Raw genomic sequence first — 17,057 nt, 5'->3', positions numbered from 1 at the left:
AAGCAAAGACGCACTGAGTTTGAAGGTAGGCCTTGAAATACATCCACAGGTACACCTCCAACTGACTCAAATTAAGTCAATTAGCCTATCAGACGCTTCTAAAGCCATCACATAATTTTCTGGAATTTTCCACGCTGTTTAAAGTCAGTCAACTTAGTGTATGTAAACTTCTGACCCACTGGAATTGTGATACAGTGAGTTAAGTGAAATAATCTGTCTGTAAACAATTGTTGGAAAAATGACTTGTGTCATGCACTAAGTAGATGTCCTAACCGACTTGCCAAAACTATAGTTTGTTAACAGGAAATGTGTGGAGTGGTTGAAAAACGAGTTTATCCTGTTGGCCAGAACTAAATCAAACATTACACTTAGAGTAGAGAGCAACTAAAGTGAGACAAAGAATTACATCAACACAACTGTTAGAAAAACTAAACACAAATGAAAGGCATATCAGATGGTACACACTTGTAATTTTTATTTCAGAAAATCTCATTTGAACAACACTTCTGACAGTTTTCACAATAGTCAAAAATCTAGCTAGTCAAGTCCTTGCTCTGTTTGTTTTAAAATTACAGTGCAATAAAATTATATAGGTCTAATCAACACTTTCATTGTTATACATTTACAGGCATTCTATGAGCATGCATGAAACAAATTCACAATTTCACTTGCTTACTATTCAACAGTGTATTTCCACAACAGAATTTATGGGGAAAAGGCAATATAATTTTCATTTAAAAAACTTACAAGCTAAATAATTGAACTTGATCCACTTGTAACGATTAATATTAGGTTATAGTGAACCATTGTATGTGCCTCTGGGCATATGCATGTGTTCAGAGTTTATGGCACATTAGATTTAGCGCAAGAAAACTTAAACTATTGGACAATCCAGAGACCTCCATCGATTTCAAAACAACAACCAAGGATATCGGCGATTAAAGCAATCAAGGATGTTGAGCATAAAATATTAAGCGTGAATATGTTTATACACATGTATAACAGCCTTAATGAGGAACAGTACATCTTAGGCCTTGGACAACAACATTCAAGTGTACACAAGCATCAACACAATAACATTCAATAATATACAACACATATATGGAGCTTTATAGACATACTGTATGTGCATAGGATGATTGTTTTCCCACCTTGGTTGCATAAATATAATAAAATCTTCCTTCTCCCTGTGAGATGAACTCACACCGTCAACCCTGCATGCAGCAGTCATCATACTACCATACTCAGAGGAGGCAGTAAAGACTATTGTCCATATCTCTATTGCACAACACCTTCTGAATTGATAGGTGGATATTAATCCCCACATCCCTCTATAATACTTCTAGTGGCCGTTGCCGCCTTCTGACAGAATCCGGCTAGGTTCAGTGAATCTGGCAGTGAGAAGGTAGAAGAGGGCAGGTCCAGGTACCAGTGCCAATAGAGGCAGGTCCTGCTCCAGTTTATCCAATCGGGAGATGGAGATGATGCCATACGCATGAAGGAGCCAATGACTGAAGAGCACCACCAGCCTCTTCTTCTTGGCAATGAGATTCTTGAAAGACTATGGACAGGAGTAAACACATAGGAAGTTGGATATGTTCTAATACAATGATGTTGACTGAGTTGATCACAAACGTTAAGAAAATATAAAATAAGGAGTTTCTTACCTGTATTTCTGAGGCTGACATGTACACTGCCAGGGTAACCAGGGACAACACCAAAATAATGTATGGAAAAGCATAATCTGAAATAAACAGAAAATATCAAGCTCATACCAAAGTCATTTGAAGTCTGGAGAACTTCAGTTTTGGATTTTGCTTTTGAATGGGTGCGCTGGCTGTTAATACTCACATTTGATTTGCTCTGAGCAAAAATTATGTTTCCCCTCTGGAGGCATTCATTAGTATTAGTTTTTTCCCCATCTTTTGTCCATGTCTTTTCCTACCGCTAGCTTGTTGCAAGGCAGAAATTCAGAAACAACCTCTTTGGTGCTCCACCCATGCAAAATATTGGATTTATTTTTGGTTAATTATAAAAGGAGTGGGGCAGGCCTACTAGTTTTGCATTTCTTTAACTTTTTGAAGGGCTAGTAAAGTATTGGAAAGACTGGGAAGATAGGATGGTGAGTTAAAGGGCAATCATTTAAAGAAAAATATTTAACCTTTATTTAACTAGGCAAGTCAGTTAAGAACAAATTCTTATTTACAATGACGGCCTACCAGGGACCAGTGGGTTAACAGCCTTGTTTAGGGGCAGAACGACAGATTTTTCGGTTACTGGCCCAACGCTCTAACCACTAGGCTACATACCTGCCACCCCAAAACCCCTGTGTTCAAATCCTCCAATTGGCGGCCTGGGTCAGCTACTCTAACGTGTCACTAGTTTCCATGCATGCTCCACCGTACTCCACAAATATTTAGTCTTCCTGAAGAGAACTTCCTCAGTCATTCAAACAGAACATAAGAATCCTGGGCTTCCAAGGCCACAAGACCTCTGGCCTTCAAGAGCGACTGAACATGCCGATTGGCAAGTGTATTTTTCTGTTGCTAATTAGACATTTAAGATTTTAGTCTTGCAGGTGTGTTTTCCTGACATTCCATTTGTCTGCCCCACTCCTTTATGCCTATTTCACTTCCTCAAAATCCCCAGAATGAATCTAAGATTTAAGAAATATTTTCAATTTCGATTGAAGTGTTTGGTGCAGTATTTTCAAGTAAAAAAATGTGCAACGTGTTGTCTTCTGTAAACAAATTCAGAGCTGCTGGGCAGGTCCTTCTCACTGTCTATGCTATTGGATAGAGTGCAATCACCGCATTTGTTCACCCCATGTCAGTGGGAAAATGACATCAAATCAAAACCCAACCTTAATTTACCGGTTGTGACGCACGGATGTTCCAAACTCTGTTATAGACGAGACTGACTTTATGACCAAAATTATCCTATTTACACCATTTCTGACTAACTGAGGACATTTTAAAAGGGATTTGTTGCTTTTTAAAGGCAGTCGCTCTTTAAAAGAATGCATTTCACATAAATCAATTATGTAACCAGCAATACTATATAAATGCAAACTGGATTTAACCTGACTAGACCGAACCTGACTGGACCCTCATCTGAAAGCATACTCACAGAGGAGGCCGCCTCCCACAGCTTGCAGGACTGTCAGGATAGGGAAGAAGTAGAGAGCAGCGTAGATGCTCTTGAAGCGGTCAGATTTCCCCAGACCACAGGCAATCTTTTTGACCAGGAGTGGACGCAGGAGCATCATGAAAACCAGACAGAAGGCATAGTAGATCAACACCATAGTGTACCTGCAAACACAATATGATAAGCCATGTTATTCAATTAACAAAACAGCTCACATCACACTGTGCTTGATGGTGTGCACAATGCTCTGAACATACCAACCAATTTAATTTATACCATGGCATTGTTGAATACTCGTTTCTGAATGGCTTGAAGAGCATTCTAGAGCGTGCATTATTTCCCTATAAGGCACTGTATATCATCACGGTAGAATTTAATGGCTATAGCTTTTGAAAAAGAAAGTCACATTGAAAACATTATTGCCGTGTTGAAATCAACTTTCATAATAGCAAGCTAGGACTGATGGTTTGGTTAGCTAAACTAAGGCAACTACTGTAGCCATCTAGTAAACATGCTAGCTACTTCAGTGGATGTTGAACACATTTCTACCTGCAAGTGAACACATTTCTAGCGGCAAATGTGTTAAATTATAGCCATGGTATAAAAGGGACAATCAACTTAGGGCTCTATGCGTTCTCTGGAAAATAATGCAACTCCGTTGAAGGTTAGTTCCACTCTGCTAGCGTGTTGTGGAATACACCTTCACGTCGTTCATTATTTTCAATAGAAGACATAGCCCCTCGCTGATTATCTCTTACATGTTCAACTCATTACCAATTCATATCAGTTCATTAGGAGACAGTTGAGACAGAGATTGAACTTAATACTGGACTAAAAAGCTATTTCAACATGCTTTTGGTCCAGGACTAGCTGTGAAAGCAGCCCTACAAGTGCAAAGTGTATAGGTCCAATTCATGACGTGGACAACATAGGAATAGGCTACTCACAGGGGAAAGACTGCTTCCTGTGTGCAGTGTAGAGTTGTGACATAGTCTGGGCTGGGGTTGTACAGCATCGTGTACCAGTCTGACAGCATCTGGACTCTGCAGGACCTGATAGACAGCAGACCCACTGGGTCGTTGACCAGTAGAGTTAGCACAGCCGCAGCGCTGCACTCAAACAGGGCAGTTATGTGTTGGAAGAGGGCACTGGAGCTGCAGAAAAATATACATAATATCAGAAACATTAACGTGAGTTACCAAGTAGGCCGCAGTAAATGTCACAATATGCAGCCTATTGGCCATGGGTTATGGTGACCAAATACATAATTTGGCCTGTAATTTGGCCTGAATGTGAGGCATTACCTTTTCTTTCCAGAATACCACTCAATGAAGAACCAGTGTAGAACCAGTGGCAGCATTGCCATGAAGCCCAGGTACAGCCAGTCATAAAGTTCAGGGGATTCTGTACACTTCTCACAGATCTTCTGCATGCTAGTCCTCTCTCCTCTGGGACATACCTGATCATTCAACTACATTTTAGTGTGTGGGGATAGCCTACTACTAGGTTACGGAACAAAGCTAGTGTTACAGTAGTTACAGTAGAATGCCATTTCAACAGCCTAGATCGATGACGTTTGTTAACATTCAGCTGGAGCTACTCACCCCACATTCTCCATCAAAGGAGCCATTTATTAACGTCTTGCCGCAATACAGTCCCGGACAAGTTGAACTCATAGCTACTGCTGTAATGAAGCCAGGAGTAAGTAATACAACAAGACAGTTATTGACAATACTGCAGACGTCTATATGTACTTTAGCATAATAGCTATCTAACACATCAGCTGACAACTAACAAGTAACGCTAGCTAATAGTGAGCTAGCTAGAACAGCTAACTACCTAACGTTAGCTAGCTATCGTGGCTTGTCTGGCTTAGGCGACAGGACGTTTAAGCCATCATTGAGCAGACAATGTAGCCACATACCCATGTTATTAGTCAACCTCCATACGATTAAGCTTTAATACATTACTTAGTAGAATATGTTTAGGACGTATCCAACGATTTAATTTCTGATAAATCAAACGATCAGCCGGAAGTTGCTGCTTCATTTATTATAATATTATGGTAGTCCGCAAACAAACGTTAGAAGTGCATGCCGCCACCTACTCTACTGGAGTGTGTAGTCAATCACAGTTTACAGACTAAATTCATAAAGAAACAAACATTAAGAGAAACTAAACCCTCCTATCTTAATCTTAATAAGAAAATAAAAAAAGAGCCCTACTAACAAACCCTCCCCCATCCCCAAAATCCCTTCAACCCCCTCATCCTCGTCCAACCTCAATAATCCTGCACATCAATCCTCTTCCACATAGGCCCACCAGTACTTACAACAATACAACAACACATGCTTCACTGTTTCATCAACCACTCCATACACAAAACTATTTGCATGCTTGCCAACCAGATATAATGAAGAGTTTAATGTACAATGTCCTAGACGCAGTTGAGCAGACTCTCTTCCTTCCTAGTCTGAACCTTGAATCTTGGTCCACCAACCTTTCTTTGGAAGGCATATAAAAAAAAAATTTTTTTTATTTTATTTCACCTTTATTTAACCAGGTAGGCTAGTTGAGAACAAGTTCTCATTTGCAACTGCGACCTGGCCAAGATAAAGCATAGCAGTGTGAACAGACAACACAGAGTTACACATGGAGTAAACAATAAACAAGTCAATAACATGGTAGAAAAAAAGAGAATCTATATACAATGTGTGCAAAAGGCATGAGGTAGGCAAATGCAGGTCCTTGGGCTCTGTCCCACCTGTTCTATTATAATGGCTCTAATGTTACATTTGGTCTCTAATATCACATCACCTCTAATAAGAATTATATCTTGTTTTAAAGCCCTTTTGGCTACCTGTTCTACTATTTCATTCCCGCCCACTCCCAAGTAGACCCAGCAGAATCTCACTACTACACCCAGTACCGAAGGCTTCTGCTAGAGATCCCAAATCGAGCAAAGTGGACAAATACTGATGAAATGTTAAAACACATGATGATTAAAATGTATTTATTTTACACAATATGTTCATATAATATAAAAGGTAAGATAAACATGTTCCAAGTAGCCTATGTGTCATGACTCATGGGTAGATAGAGAGAGAGAGAGAGAGGTCATGAGCTCCTGAATTCTTCTGCAAAAAAATTGAATCAGAGTTGGATAAACATAGATAAACTTGGATTTTTTCACAAGGACTTATACAGGATACTACCCTCTACTACAAAACCTTCACTCCAAATCCAAATTCTGAACCTAAAACCTTGATTTTGGACAAAATTACCCGAAATTATTCTTACTACTAAGAACTATCAAGAAAACACTTCTGGCAAACCAAAACCTGCAGAAGAAACACAGCAGAAACCTGGAAATACCATCCAACCAAAAACTGAGTGAGTAATGTTCAGTCTGAAGCTACCTCTGAAGCCAAAAAGTAAAAGACAATAATCTTTAGGTAATTTTGGTATATAAAGCTAAGTTAATAAGCCTACTAAGCTACCCTGGAGCTGTTGTCAGAGGACAGAGTAGGGTCCCCCAGCCGCATCATGATTCATATGTGCACAAACGACGTAAGGGGCCAGCAGGAAAGGGTGGACACAGCACTCAAGGGAGTGATTGAAAAAGCTTCTTCCAATTTCCCTAAAACACGAGTGGTCATCTCCACCCTGCTACCACAGAAATACTTTCACCCAGCCACCATACAACGGGTGAATGCAAGCATGTCCTGGGACTGTGCCTCAAAACCTAACTTCTACCTGGCCACCACTCCACTCGAGAATTGAACAGCCTTTACGACCAGGTCCATCTCTACAAGGCAGCAGTCCCAACTTTTGCCAGGACCTGAAGGACATCACCCTCAACCGCAGCCCCAGCAACTCACACAGGAGCAACGGACACCCCGCCCAGCCCAGAGGTATGTATCAGATGTTCAACATGTTCTGCTCACACCTACTGTAATGGTCCGAACCTAAACCACACGAAACAACACTAGACGCTATGGAACACAAATCTCATCCTGGACTATACAAGGTCATCTCGATTTGGCCTAAAGATTAGGAACCCAGACTTCATCAAAGAAATCGGAAATAAGGACATTGTCATCCTACAAGAAATGTGTTACAGAGGAGATGGACACACTGGTTGCCCTCTAGGTTACAGAGAGTTGGTAGTCCCACCCATCAAACTACCAGGTGTGAAACAGGGAAGAGACTCAGAGGGTATGTTAATTTAGTATAGAGCATACCTATACCACTCTATTAAATTAGTCAAAACAGGGACATTTTACATCTGGCTAGAAATTAATCAGGAAATTATCTCAACAGAGAAACATTTCCTTGTGTGCTACCTATATTGCCCCCAATAATAGAGTCCCCATACTTTAACAATGACAGTTTCTCCACCCTACAGGGGAAGATCAACAATTTCTAGGCCAAGGGATATGTACTAGTCTGTGGCGACCTAAATGCCAGAACTGGACAAGAAACTCTTATTTTTCTTAAAACTACATTGTTGGTTACAGTGCCAATTTTAGCATGTAAATCTTGGTGGTGCAAAAAAAAAGCCACTACACAACACAACCCTAAACGTTACATTAATTGCGCAATAACGGTGCCAAACGGTGCCCACAAACTGTTAGGGCTTACATAAAGCTGTTCCAACAGCAGAGCTTTCTTTTCAGCACCATGGAGTGAATCACTACCTTACCAGAGCCTTGTCTGGCAGTAAAACAATTAATTCAGACTCATTTACTGTGTTTTTAAAAACATAGCTGATGTGGCTGACTTGCTTATAAACAGACCAAATTCAGAACATGGCCCGTTCTTACAGTATTCTCCCTGTACACCAAGTTAGAACCGTAGGATAAATAAATGGGGCACATAAGCAGACATGAAAGCTCTTAAAATATTCGATGATTACATTTCTCTAAAACAGGCTATATGTGCACCACCAAGTCAGAACAGTAGGCTAAGTTATGAGGGGGAAAGGGACCAAACAAGGTCGAATCATGACGTCAGTGATTTTCAGGTCGGAGCTCTAGAAAGAGGCCCGTGTTCCCAACTTGGAATTCCGATTTGATTTTCCCAGTCAGAGCTCATTTTTTTCAGAGTTCCCAGTTGTCTTGAACTCACTGAAGTTTGAGATTTCCCAGTTCTGAGTTTCCAGATGTTTTGAACGTGGCAGAAGTCATTCTGGATTGACAGCATGGCCAATGTATTCAACCTTTTCTGGCCCATGTTGTTGCATGTGAATGTTTATCATTTTAAGCTTGGAAAAGAGACCCTTAAACCCACTGAATAGCAGGCTAGTGATTGCTTTGCAATGCTTGCAGTTAGCCACTGATTCCTTCCAAACCACTCATTGTTCAATTTGCAATTTCCAACTTGTTGTGTAATGTTTATGTCCAATCGCCGATGAGCACCGATACATTTCATCTATAATTTCTCTTCATATGACAAGGATTTAAAAGTATTTGTCAGTAGATTGTCGACCTGATTCATGACGATGACTGCTTGTCTAGCTTGCTAGCTAAGATTTTGAAAGTATGATGTTGACATGATCAGTCCAATCAAAGCTATGGTAGATATAATATGATTTGACGTCATTTTATCTGTGGTCAATGACCTTCAGCTTTCTTCGATGGGCACTTCTAATGTAATTCTATGGCAGCACCCAAGGGGCTTGAATTGTTGAGCTCTCCCCATAGATTTAGCAGTGAGGTAATGTCCCCATGAGTGACAGAACACAACTAGATAACATTACCAACCCCTATGCTCTGTATTTTCCACTGGCTGCCCCACCACCACAGAAAGCATTGAGCTAGGCTGAAACACCTGTATTTTGGAGCTGCCTTACTCAAGAAAGCAAAAAAGAGATAAATGTTGGTATGCAGCTTTATTAACGCAATGATTTTTTGTTGTTGCATTGTTTGCAAACTGTTATGTGACATGTATTAATGCCAAAATAACATGCTAAACAGGTGGGTCTCAATGACGGTTCGCCACTGAATGACGGACTGAACAGCATTTCACTGTTAGGTCTACACCTGTTGTATTCGGCGCATGTGACAAATAAAATGTGATTTGAACATTGGAACACACTAAACAAACAACTACATGAAGAGTTATCCATCCAAAATGGAGATGTGTGGATAAACCAGAATGGGACTGCCGAGTGCTGAAGTGTGTAAAAATCGTATGTGCTCGGTTGCAACACTCAGGATGAAATCGAAGCCTTCGCAGCCTGAATGGAGAAAGTTTTACGGATGACTCGGTCCCCCGGGGGAACAAATGGCTGAGATCCATAGCGTCCATTAGCGGCTGCCTAGGCTAGGTTGGTGGTAGCTAATAGCTAGTCTTCCTCAGCATAAGGTTTGGCTAAAACTAATAAGATAGCATTGCCACGGTGGTGTTAGTATACAGTAACTTTAAAACAAACTAATGACATGTTTCACCTACACCTTGCTATCGTTCAGATGAGCCAAGGACAAGGACAGAGGATGACAAGTTAAGCTACCCCAGTATCCCCTTGACTGTTTTGGATTGCAAAACTAAAGAGACACACCAGACAAGATACAGCAACAGAAGAGTAGATGATGGAGAGACACACCAGACAATACATAGAGAGAGCAACAGAAGAGTTGATGATGGCTAGAGAAATTACTATTAAAACAACCAGGACAGGACAAGAGAGGAGGGTAGACAAAAGAGACAGCAACATAGAAGACTAAGAGACAGCAATAGAAGAGGGCAGACGAGAAACAGCAACAGACAACACAGAGAAAGTGATGGAGAGAGGCAGAGGAGGGTTGAGCAAACAGTATACTCTATCATCATACACAGTGTGTATGTGTGTGTGTGTGCGTGTGTGTGTGAGAGAGAGGGGGTAAAGGTGTTTGGGTACTGTGGGATTCTTTCATCAGTTTAGGTCATTGGAAAGGTCACAGTCTATGTTTGAATTTGTTGAGTGGTATGGAGGTTTTCGTCAATACACTGTAGATGTAGGTGAGTAGAGTGTTCAAGAGTAAAAAGACCCACAGTAGCTACTTATAAATGAGTGCTGTCAGTGTTGGCTGTGGCAAGTGGGAAGGTGCAAATAACCTTAAAGGGCAATTCTGCTACATTTCAACCTCATTTTCATTATCTCCAGCACCATACCTGTAACGTCTGCTTCCAACTCACACCCTCAAACACGTAGATCCCCTGAACGCAGCTCACTTTCCAGCCCACTTCCCAGCTCACACTCTCAAACACCTAGATCCCCTGAATGCAGCTCACTCTCCAGATCCCAATCACCTGAATTCTAATCACCTGTTCACACACCTGTATGTCATTATCACACACTATTTAGTTCAGTTCTTTGCACCCCATCACTGTGAGGTATTGTTTGTTTTGTGACACACGTCTTTTGGAGCGCTGGGTTTCACGTGATTTACGCCTCCTGTGTATGATAGCCTTTGCCTGCCTCACTAATGACGCCTTTTGCCTATTCCCTGCCTGTACTTTAGCCTATCGGATTTCATGTTATCTACCTATTGTCTTATCTCCCGGACTACGTTACTAGCCTTTTCCCTGTCTGTACTGTTTCCCTTTTGGACCCCCTGTGTATGACCTTCTACCTGCCCCTGGACCCAGCTACCTGCCTCCTCCTGTGGTCCTTTGCAATAAACACCTGCTGCGCCCTGCGCTTGAAACCAGCTCTCTGTCTCCCCTTGTGTTCATTACAATACCAGTGTCTGCATATGTGCTTAAAAAGATAAGAAAGGTCCTAAAAAATATATTTTTCATAACATCACAGGGTAGGATTAAAAGTTTTAAAAAATGCAAATAAAAACATCTGTGTTTGAAAATCCCTGTTTTTAAAATGTCATCGGGTAGAACTTTTTAACTTTATATATGTTTCTACAAAACTTAAATGTGCCGTTTTCACATATGTAGACACTTGTATTGTGCTTGAGATAATGAAAGTGAGTTTGAAAAGTGGTGGAATTGTCCTTTAAAAAGATCGCTCAATATGCATCTTAAAGTGCACCAAATTCATGCATTTAGGCGTAGTGCGTGCACGTCTTTTGATTGGATTACCAATATTGAGAGGCAGGTCCTATGGGCAGGTCTATGCAGAACCTCAGAACTAGGAAACTGAATTTGATAAACAAATTAATTTGCGTACTACTAAGCTGTTTTGGCGGAAGGAGGAGAAGATATCGATTTGGTCGAGGATATAATTATAACGCCATTCTCAAGACAAACTTTTCAAGAAAAGTTAGACATTGTAAGGAGAGGTCGCCCGACGCCGACGCTACAAAGCCTGTCACAGGCGGGAAAGTGGTTCGTTCGCCACTTTCAAAGTTCCAACTACGAGCGCTATCAATGGCTCACAGGCTCCGAGAAGCACTGCAAACTGTACTGCTGGGAATGCCTATTATTTGCAAGTGATCGATTTGGTGGTTGGAGCCACACTGGCTTTGCAAACTTGAGTTGTCTAACCAAGGCAGCAACGAGACACCAAAGTACGGCTGGGCACTTACAAGCAATGGTGCTTTTGAAAACTTTTGGGGACACCCGAGTGGATCTACAGCTCAACGAACAAGCGCGCAGGGCAACGGAGCTGCACAATGAAAAGGTGAAGAAAAATAGGGAAATATTGAAAAGACTCATTGATTGTGTCATGTTTTTGGGTAAACACTGTTTATTTTTGTCAATTTCAAGGTGACGCAACGCCTGGTTATACTGCGTTTCTGTCTAAATGTATAGTGTCTAGAGCCATGGCATCATAATGATGATAATAAGAGGTGGATTAATTCGGGTGGGACTGTGTAGGACCTCACTGAAGGCCCAGGCCCCAGGCCCACGGCACGCCACTGCTCTGCACACAGACAACATTTACCTTCGAAGCATCGTTACCCATCGCGCCACAAAAGCCGCGGCCCTTGTAGAGCAAGGGGAACAACTACTTCAAGTTCTCAGAGCGAACGATGTCACCGATTGAAATACTATTAGCGCGCACCCCGCTAAGTAGCTAGCCATTTCACATCTGTTACATAAGAACCCTGCATTGTTCTTCTGTAGGGATGCTCAGCCAGATAGGTCTACTGTGTCCGAACTTGTGGTGCCAAAAGTTGAAACTGCAGATACCAGTCTGTGATCATTATTTATTTTCGAGAAGCATGTGAAAATGGTGAATCATTTAGCAAAACTTTTGAACAAATAGAGAAATCAGAGGGAAATTAGTTGAACTCCGTTAGTGATAAGGGTTATACATGTCCTATGAAGTTCCAACGCTCGTTTGGGAACTCTTTATGCAGTGCCAAGCTCTCTACACACTGTGATGGAACAGAGTACACCTTTAAAACCTTTAAACACAGAACTACATGTACTGTATAGAGGGCTCATTTTCAGAATGTGATTTATAATAGTAAGATACTAAAAATTATGAAAAATCGCATTTGAATATATATGTATTGTGTTACTTTATGCCACATCAGACAAGTGTTAATTTCGCAGCCTTTGCTTCCTGCGGTTTGGGCTATCTGATGACAAAATTAATTTAAAGGGCAAAGTTCATTGAATCTAAATGAGAATTATTCATTTGTTCATTCTTAAAGCAAATTTTCCACATATCAATGTGCCCTATAGCATCTATAGGCTAATATGAATGATAATACATCCTCAAGTACCAGTCTTTCGATTCCCCTTTGAAGCACAGTTTATTTCTTTCGTAGTAGTACTAAACATACCTCATCAAATGTAACACCTAAATCTCATTGAACACCTGTACTCCTTTAAAGGAAAAGCTGGATAAAGGTGATAGCTGTTCCGTTTTATTTTTTTATTTTTTGTGGATAGTGCATTTATCATCATTTGTATTCAAGGTTGATGTTTAATATGGAATACTGTTAAGGCTTCTGTCATAAAAATCAAATGTGTGCTTTGATTTATTAATGTTCAAAATGTAATGTATGGCTATAACCTATTGCTAGAACTTCAGTCGAAACAAAAAAATATCAAATTGAAACAATGCCATTGAAGCACAATATTTAGTATTTTCCTGTATTAAAAAAAAGTATGTTTTGAATACCATACTCATGAACTTAGTTTGTCCATTTAAACGTAATACTTTTTATTGCTTGCCATGCACTCTTAGAAAAAAGGGTTCTTTGCGGAGGGATAGGATTCTACCAAGAACCGTTTTCATCTGAAGAACCCATTTTGAAAGACAGGGGTTCTATGTAAGGCAAAGAGCTCTTCCTTAACTTTTTCATCCTAAGAACCATTTATGGAAGAAAGGGTTATTTGATGATTGTTAGGAAGGCAAGGGTTCTACATAGAACTCTTCTGAATCAGCTTTTTGACTATAATTTTTTTTCTTTCTTTAAAATAGTGCCTGAGCATTAATGTTTACCTCAGTGTTTAAACTTTAACATCAGGAGTTTGAGTAATCTGATGTTTAAAAATGTGTGACGGGTTTAAACTGTACCTACTGTATATGGGAATATGTTTGCATGTATTTGGTATTCCCTTAATCATTTTACATACACAGTATTGACTTAGTTGATATCTTTGCCATGATTTCTTTCAAATGTATATTTTCTGTGATTTTATTGAGCAAAGAGTATGAGAATAGAAAGGAGGATGAGTGAACCAGCAGTGTATTGTATGGTACACAGCAAATTGGACAGTTTTATCTAGCTTGGTTTTCAGTGTAACATTTCTAGTGTTGATTCAGGAGTTAAATTAACTTAACTCTGTGGTGTAAAATAACCCCAGTGTTGGTGTTAATAACTAGAGTTGATTGTGTCATTTTTACTTTGTTTAAAGTAAAAAACTCAGAACCACAACCATCCTCTATTGCAGGTTGATTTTCAGAATTGTTTGTTTTTGCATGTACAGTTGAAGTCGGAAGTTTACATACACCTTAGCCAAATACATTTAAACTCAGTTTTTCACAATTCCTGACATTTAATCCTAGTTAAAATATCCCTGTCTTAGTCAGTTCGATCACCACTTTATTTAAGAATGTGACATGTCAGATAATAGTAGAGAATGATTTCAGCTTTTATTTCTTTCATCAATTCCCAGTGGGTCAGAAGTTTACATACACTCAATTAGTATTTGCTAGCATTGCCTTTAAATTGTTTAACTTGGGTCAACGTTTCGGGTAGCCTTCCACAAGCTTCCCACAAGTTGGGTGAATTTTGGCCCATTCCTCCTGACAGAACTTGTGTAACTGAGTCAGGTTTGTAGGCTCCTTGCTCGCACACGCTTTTCAGTTCTGCCCACAAATTTTCTATAGAATTGAGGTCAGGGCTTTGTGATGGCCACTCCAATACCTTGACTTTGTTGTCCTTAAGCCATTTTGCCACAACTTTGGATGTATGCTTGGGGTCATTGTCCATTTGGAAGACCCATTTGCGACCAAGCTTTTACTTCCTGCTGATGTCTTGAGATGTTCTTCAATATATCCACATCATTTTCTTTCCTCATGATGCCATCTATTTTGTGAAGTGCACCAGTCCCTCCTGCAGCAAAGCACCCCCACAACATGATGCTGCCACCCCGTGCTTCATGGTTGGGATGATGTTCTTCGGCTTGCACGCCTCCCGTTTTTCCTCCGAACTAATGATGGTCTTATGGCTAAACAGTTATATTTTTGTTTCACCAGACCAGACGACATTTCTCCAAAAAGTACGATCTTTGTCCCCATGTTCAATTGCAAACCGTAGTCTGGCTTTTTTATGGCGGTTTTGGAGCAGTGGCTTCTTCCTTGCTGAGCGCCTTTCAGGTTATGTCGATATAGGACTCGTTTTACTGTGGATATAGATACTTTTGTACCTGTTTCCTCCAGCATCTTCACAAGGTCCTTTGCTGTTGTTCTGGGATTGATTTACACTTTTCGCACCAAAGTACGTTCATCTCTAGGAGCAGAATGCGTTCCTTCCTTGAGCGAGTAGTGGGACGGGCTGCGTGGTCCCATGGTGTTTATACTTGCGTACTATTGTTTGTACAGATGAACGTGGTACCTTCAGGTGTTTGGAAATTGCTCCCAAGGATGAACCAGATTTTTTTCTGAGGTATTGGCTAATATCTTTTGATTTTCCCATGATGTCAAGCAAAGAGGCACTGAGTTTGAAGGTAGGCCTTGAAATACATCCACAGGTACACCTCCAATTAGCCTATCAGAAGCTTCTAAAGCCATGACAATTTTCTGGAATTATCCAAGCTGTTTAAAGGCACAGTCAACTTAGTGTATGTAAACTTCTGACCCATTGGAATTGTGATACACTGAATTATAAGTGAAATAATCTGTCTGTAAACAATTGTTGGAAAAATGACTTGTGTCATGCACAAAGTAGATGTTCTAACCGACTTGCCAAAACTACAGTTTGTTAACAAGAAATCTGTGGAGTGGTTGAAAAACGAGTTATAATGACTCCAACCTAAGTGTAAGTAAATGTCCGACTTCAACTGTACATTGATTGGTTGTATAATCTTATGCTACACAAAGATCAAACATAAATATTTCTAAACTAATCCAATCTGTAATTAGTTGGACTTTATTTTGTACCCATTTGTCACGTTCTGACCTTTATTTCCTTTGTTTTGTCTTTATTTAGTATGGTCAGGACGTGAGTTGGGGTGGGCAGTCTATGTCTGTTTTTTTATGTTGGGGTTTTGTGTTCGGCCTGGTATGATTCTCAATCAGAGGCAGCTGTCAATCGTTGTCCCTGATTGAGAATCATACTTAGGTAGCCTGGGTTTCACTTTTGGTTTGTGGGTGTTTGTTTCCGTGTCATGTTTGTCGCCACACAGTACTGTTTCGTTTGATCATCGGTTATTGTTTTTGTTCCTGTGTTCAGTTTTGGATTTATATTAAAGACATGAACACTTACCACGCTGCGCTTTGGTCCAATCCTTCTACCACCACAGACAATCGTTACACCATTACTGTTACCGAGATGGTTGTTCCAGTTTAGTAGCTTTAGGTAGTCCCATTATTCAATCATCCATACTCTGGCAGACATTCTGAATGTAGGTAGTGGGTGATTAAAAGTACCAATTGTTGAACATCCTCACCCTGGCTGGATTCCAATAGGAATTACATATCACTTTGCAAACCAGCATAATGTGACTTGCAGACCTGATGTGGCCTGTAAACCTGGAGTTTCCTAACACCAGGCTCTCAAAGACTTGATGGTATATGCAAAATTGCCATACAAATATATTTTTTAAAGGCTAATAAGGCTGCTTGAACCATTCATAGGAAGAACCCTTCAAAGAGAAAATAATTATCTGCAAAACCATTCATAGAGATAACCATTTACAGGGGGCTCTATGAAGTACCCTACATAGTGTTCTATGCAAAGGGTTCTACCTACAGTAGCACCAAAAAGGGTTACCATATGGGAACAAAATGAAGAACCCTATATGTTTCTAGCACCTTTTGTTCTAAGAGTGTACAAAACAAGCTGCGAGTTGAATTTTGTTTTATTGGTGATCAGTTAAATAATATTTAGACTTTAAAAAAATTTAGAGCACCTGCGCTTTCCATGACATAGACTGACCAGGTGAATTCAGTTAATCTATGATCCCATATTGATGTCACTTGTTAAATCCACTTCAGTCCGTGTAGAGGAAGGGGGAACAGGTTAAATAATATTTATTTTGCCTTGAGACATGGATTGTGTATGGATGCCATTCAGAGGGTGAATGGGCAAGACAAAACATTTAAGTACCTTTGAACGGGGTATGGTAGTAGGTGCAACGCTGCTGGGTTTTTCACACTCAACAGAAAATAAGGTCTGAGGTTAACACAGGTTTAAGAGAACTTATACATTTTGTTCTATGAGATAATATCAGTCAGTTAACATGACCTTTATGAATTATGAAGCGTTTGTGCTTTTGATTACAAAAAT

The 17,057-nt window shown here is 40.2% G+C and overlaps 1 protein-coding gene across 4 annotated transcripts; it reads right to left on the bottom strand.

The window, feature by feature from the left end:
• Positions 1–453: 453 nt before the first annotated feature.
• On the bottom strand, positions 454–10,421 carry LOC111968543 (JNK1/MAPK8-associated membrane protein). 4 transcript variants are annotated; one of them, XM_023994195.2, is made up of 7 exons: positions 10,303–10,421; positions 4,752–4,831; positions 4,452–4,606; positions 4,095–4,301; positions 3,130–3,311; positions 1,668–1,744; positions 454–1,561 (listed from the first exon to the last, which is right to left on the bottom strand). In XM_023994195.2, exons 2-7 carry the CDS (start codon positions 4,821–4,823, stop codon positions 1,343–1,345), a joined length of 912 nt encoding a protein of 303 aa, XP_023849963.1. In that variant the 5' UTR covers positions 4,824–4,831; positions 10,303–10,421; the 3' UTR covers positions 454–1,342. The 4 variants fall into 4 exon arrangements, with proteins under 4 accessions (XP_023849963.1, XP_023849960.1, XP_023849961.1 ...); XM_023994192.2 differs by lacking the exon at positions 10,303–10,421 and adding an exon at positions 5,118–5,211; XM_023994193.2 differs by lacking the exon at positions 10,303–10,421 and adding an exon at positions 5,072–5,200.
• Positions 10,422–17,057: the final 6,636 nt, after the last annotated feature.

This window comes from Salvelinus sp. IW2-2015, linkage group LG9 (assembly GCF_002910315.2).
Source record: "Salvelinus sp. IW2-2015 linkage group LG9, ASM291031v2, whole genome shotgun sequence".
NCBI classification, from domain to species: Eukaryota; Metazoa; Chordata; class Actinopteri; order Salmoniformes; family Salmonidae; genus Salvelinus; species Salvelinus sp. IW2-2015.
Note: the sequence above shows the minus strand (reverse complement) of the source record. Positions and strands in the feature narration are given on the sequence as shown.

What these genes read in the sequence shown, in the direction of transcription:
- LOC111968543 (XM_023994192.2), bottom strand. Translation starts at nt 5,196, where the DNA reads ATGAAGCAGCAACTTCCGGCTGATCGTTTGATTTATCAGAAATTAAAT. An exon ending in CAGGAAGCAGTCTTTCCCCT is followed by an intron (nt 3,312 to 4,094) that starts GTGAGTAGCCTA and finishes TTGTGTTTGCAG; the next exon opens with GTACACTATGGTGTTGATCT. An exon ending in TGTGGGAGGCGGCCTCCTCT is followed by an intron (nt 1,745 to 3,129) that starts GTGAGTATGCTT and finishes TGTTTATTTCAG; the next exon opens with ATTATGCTTTTCCATACATT.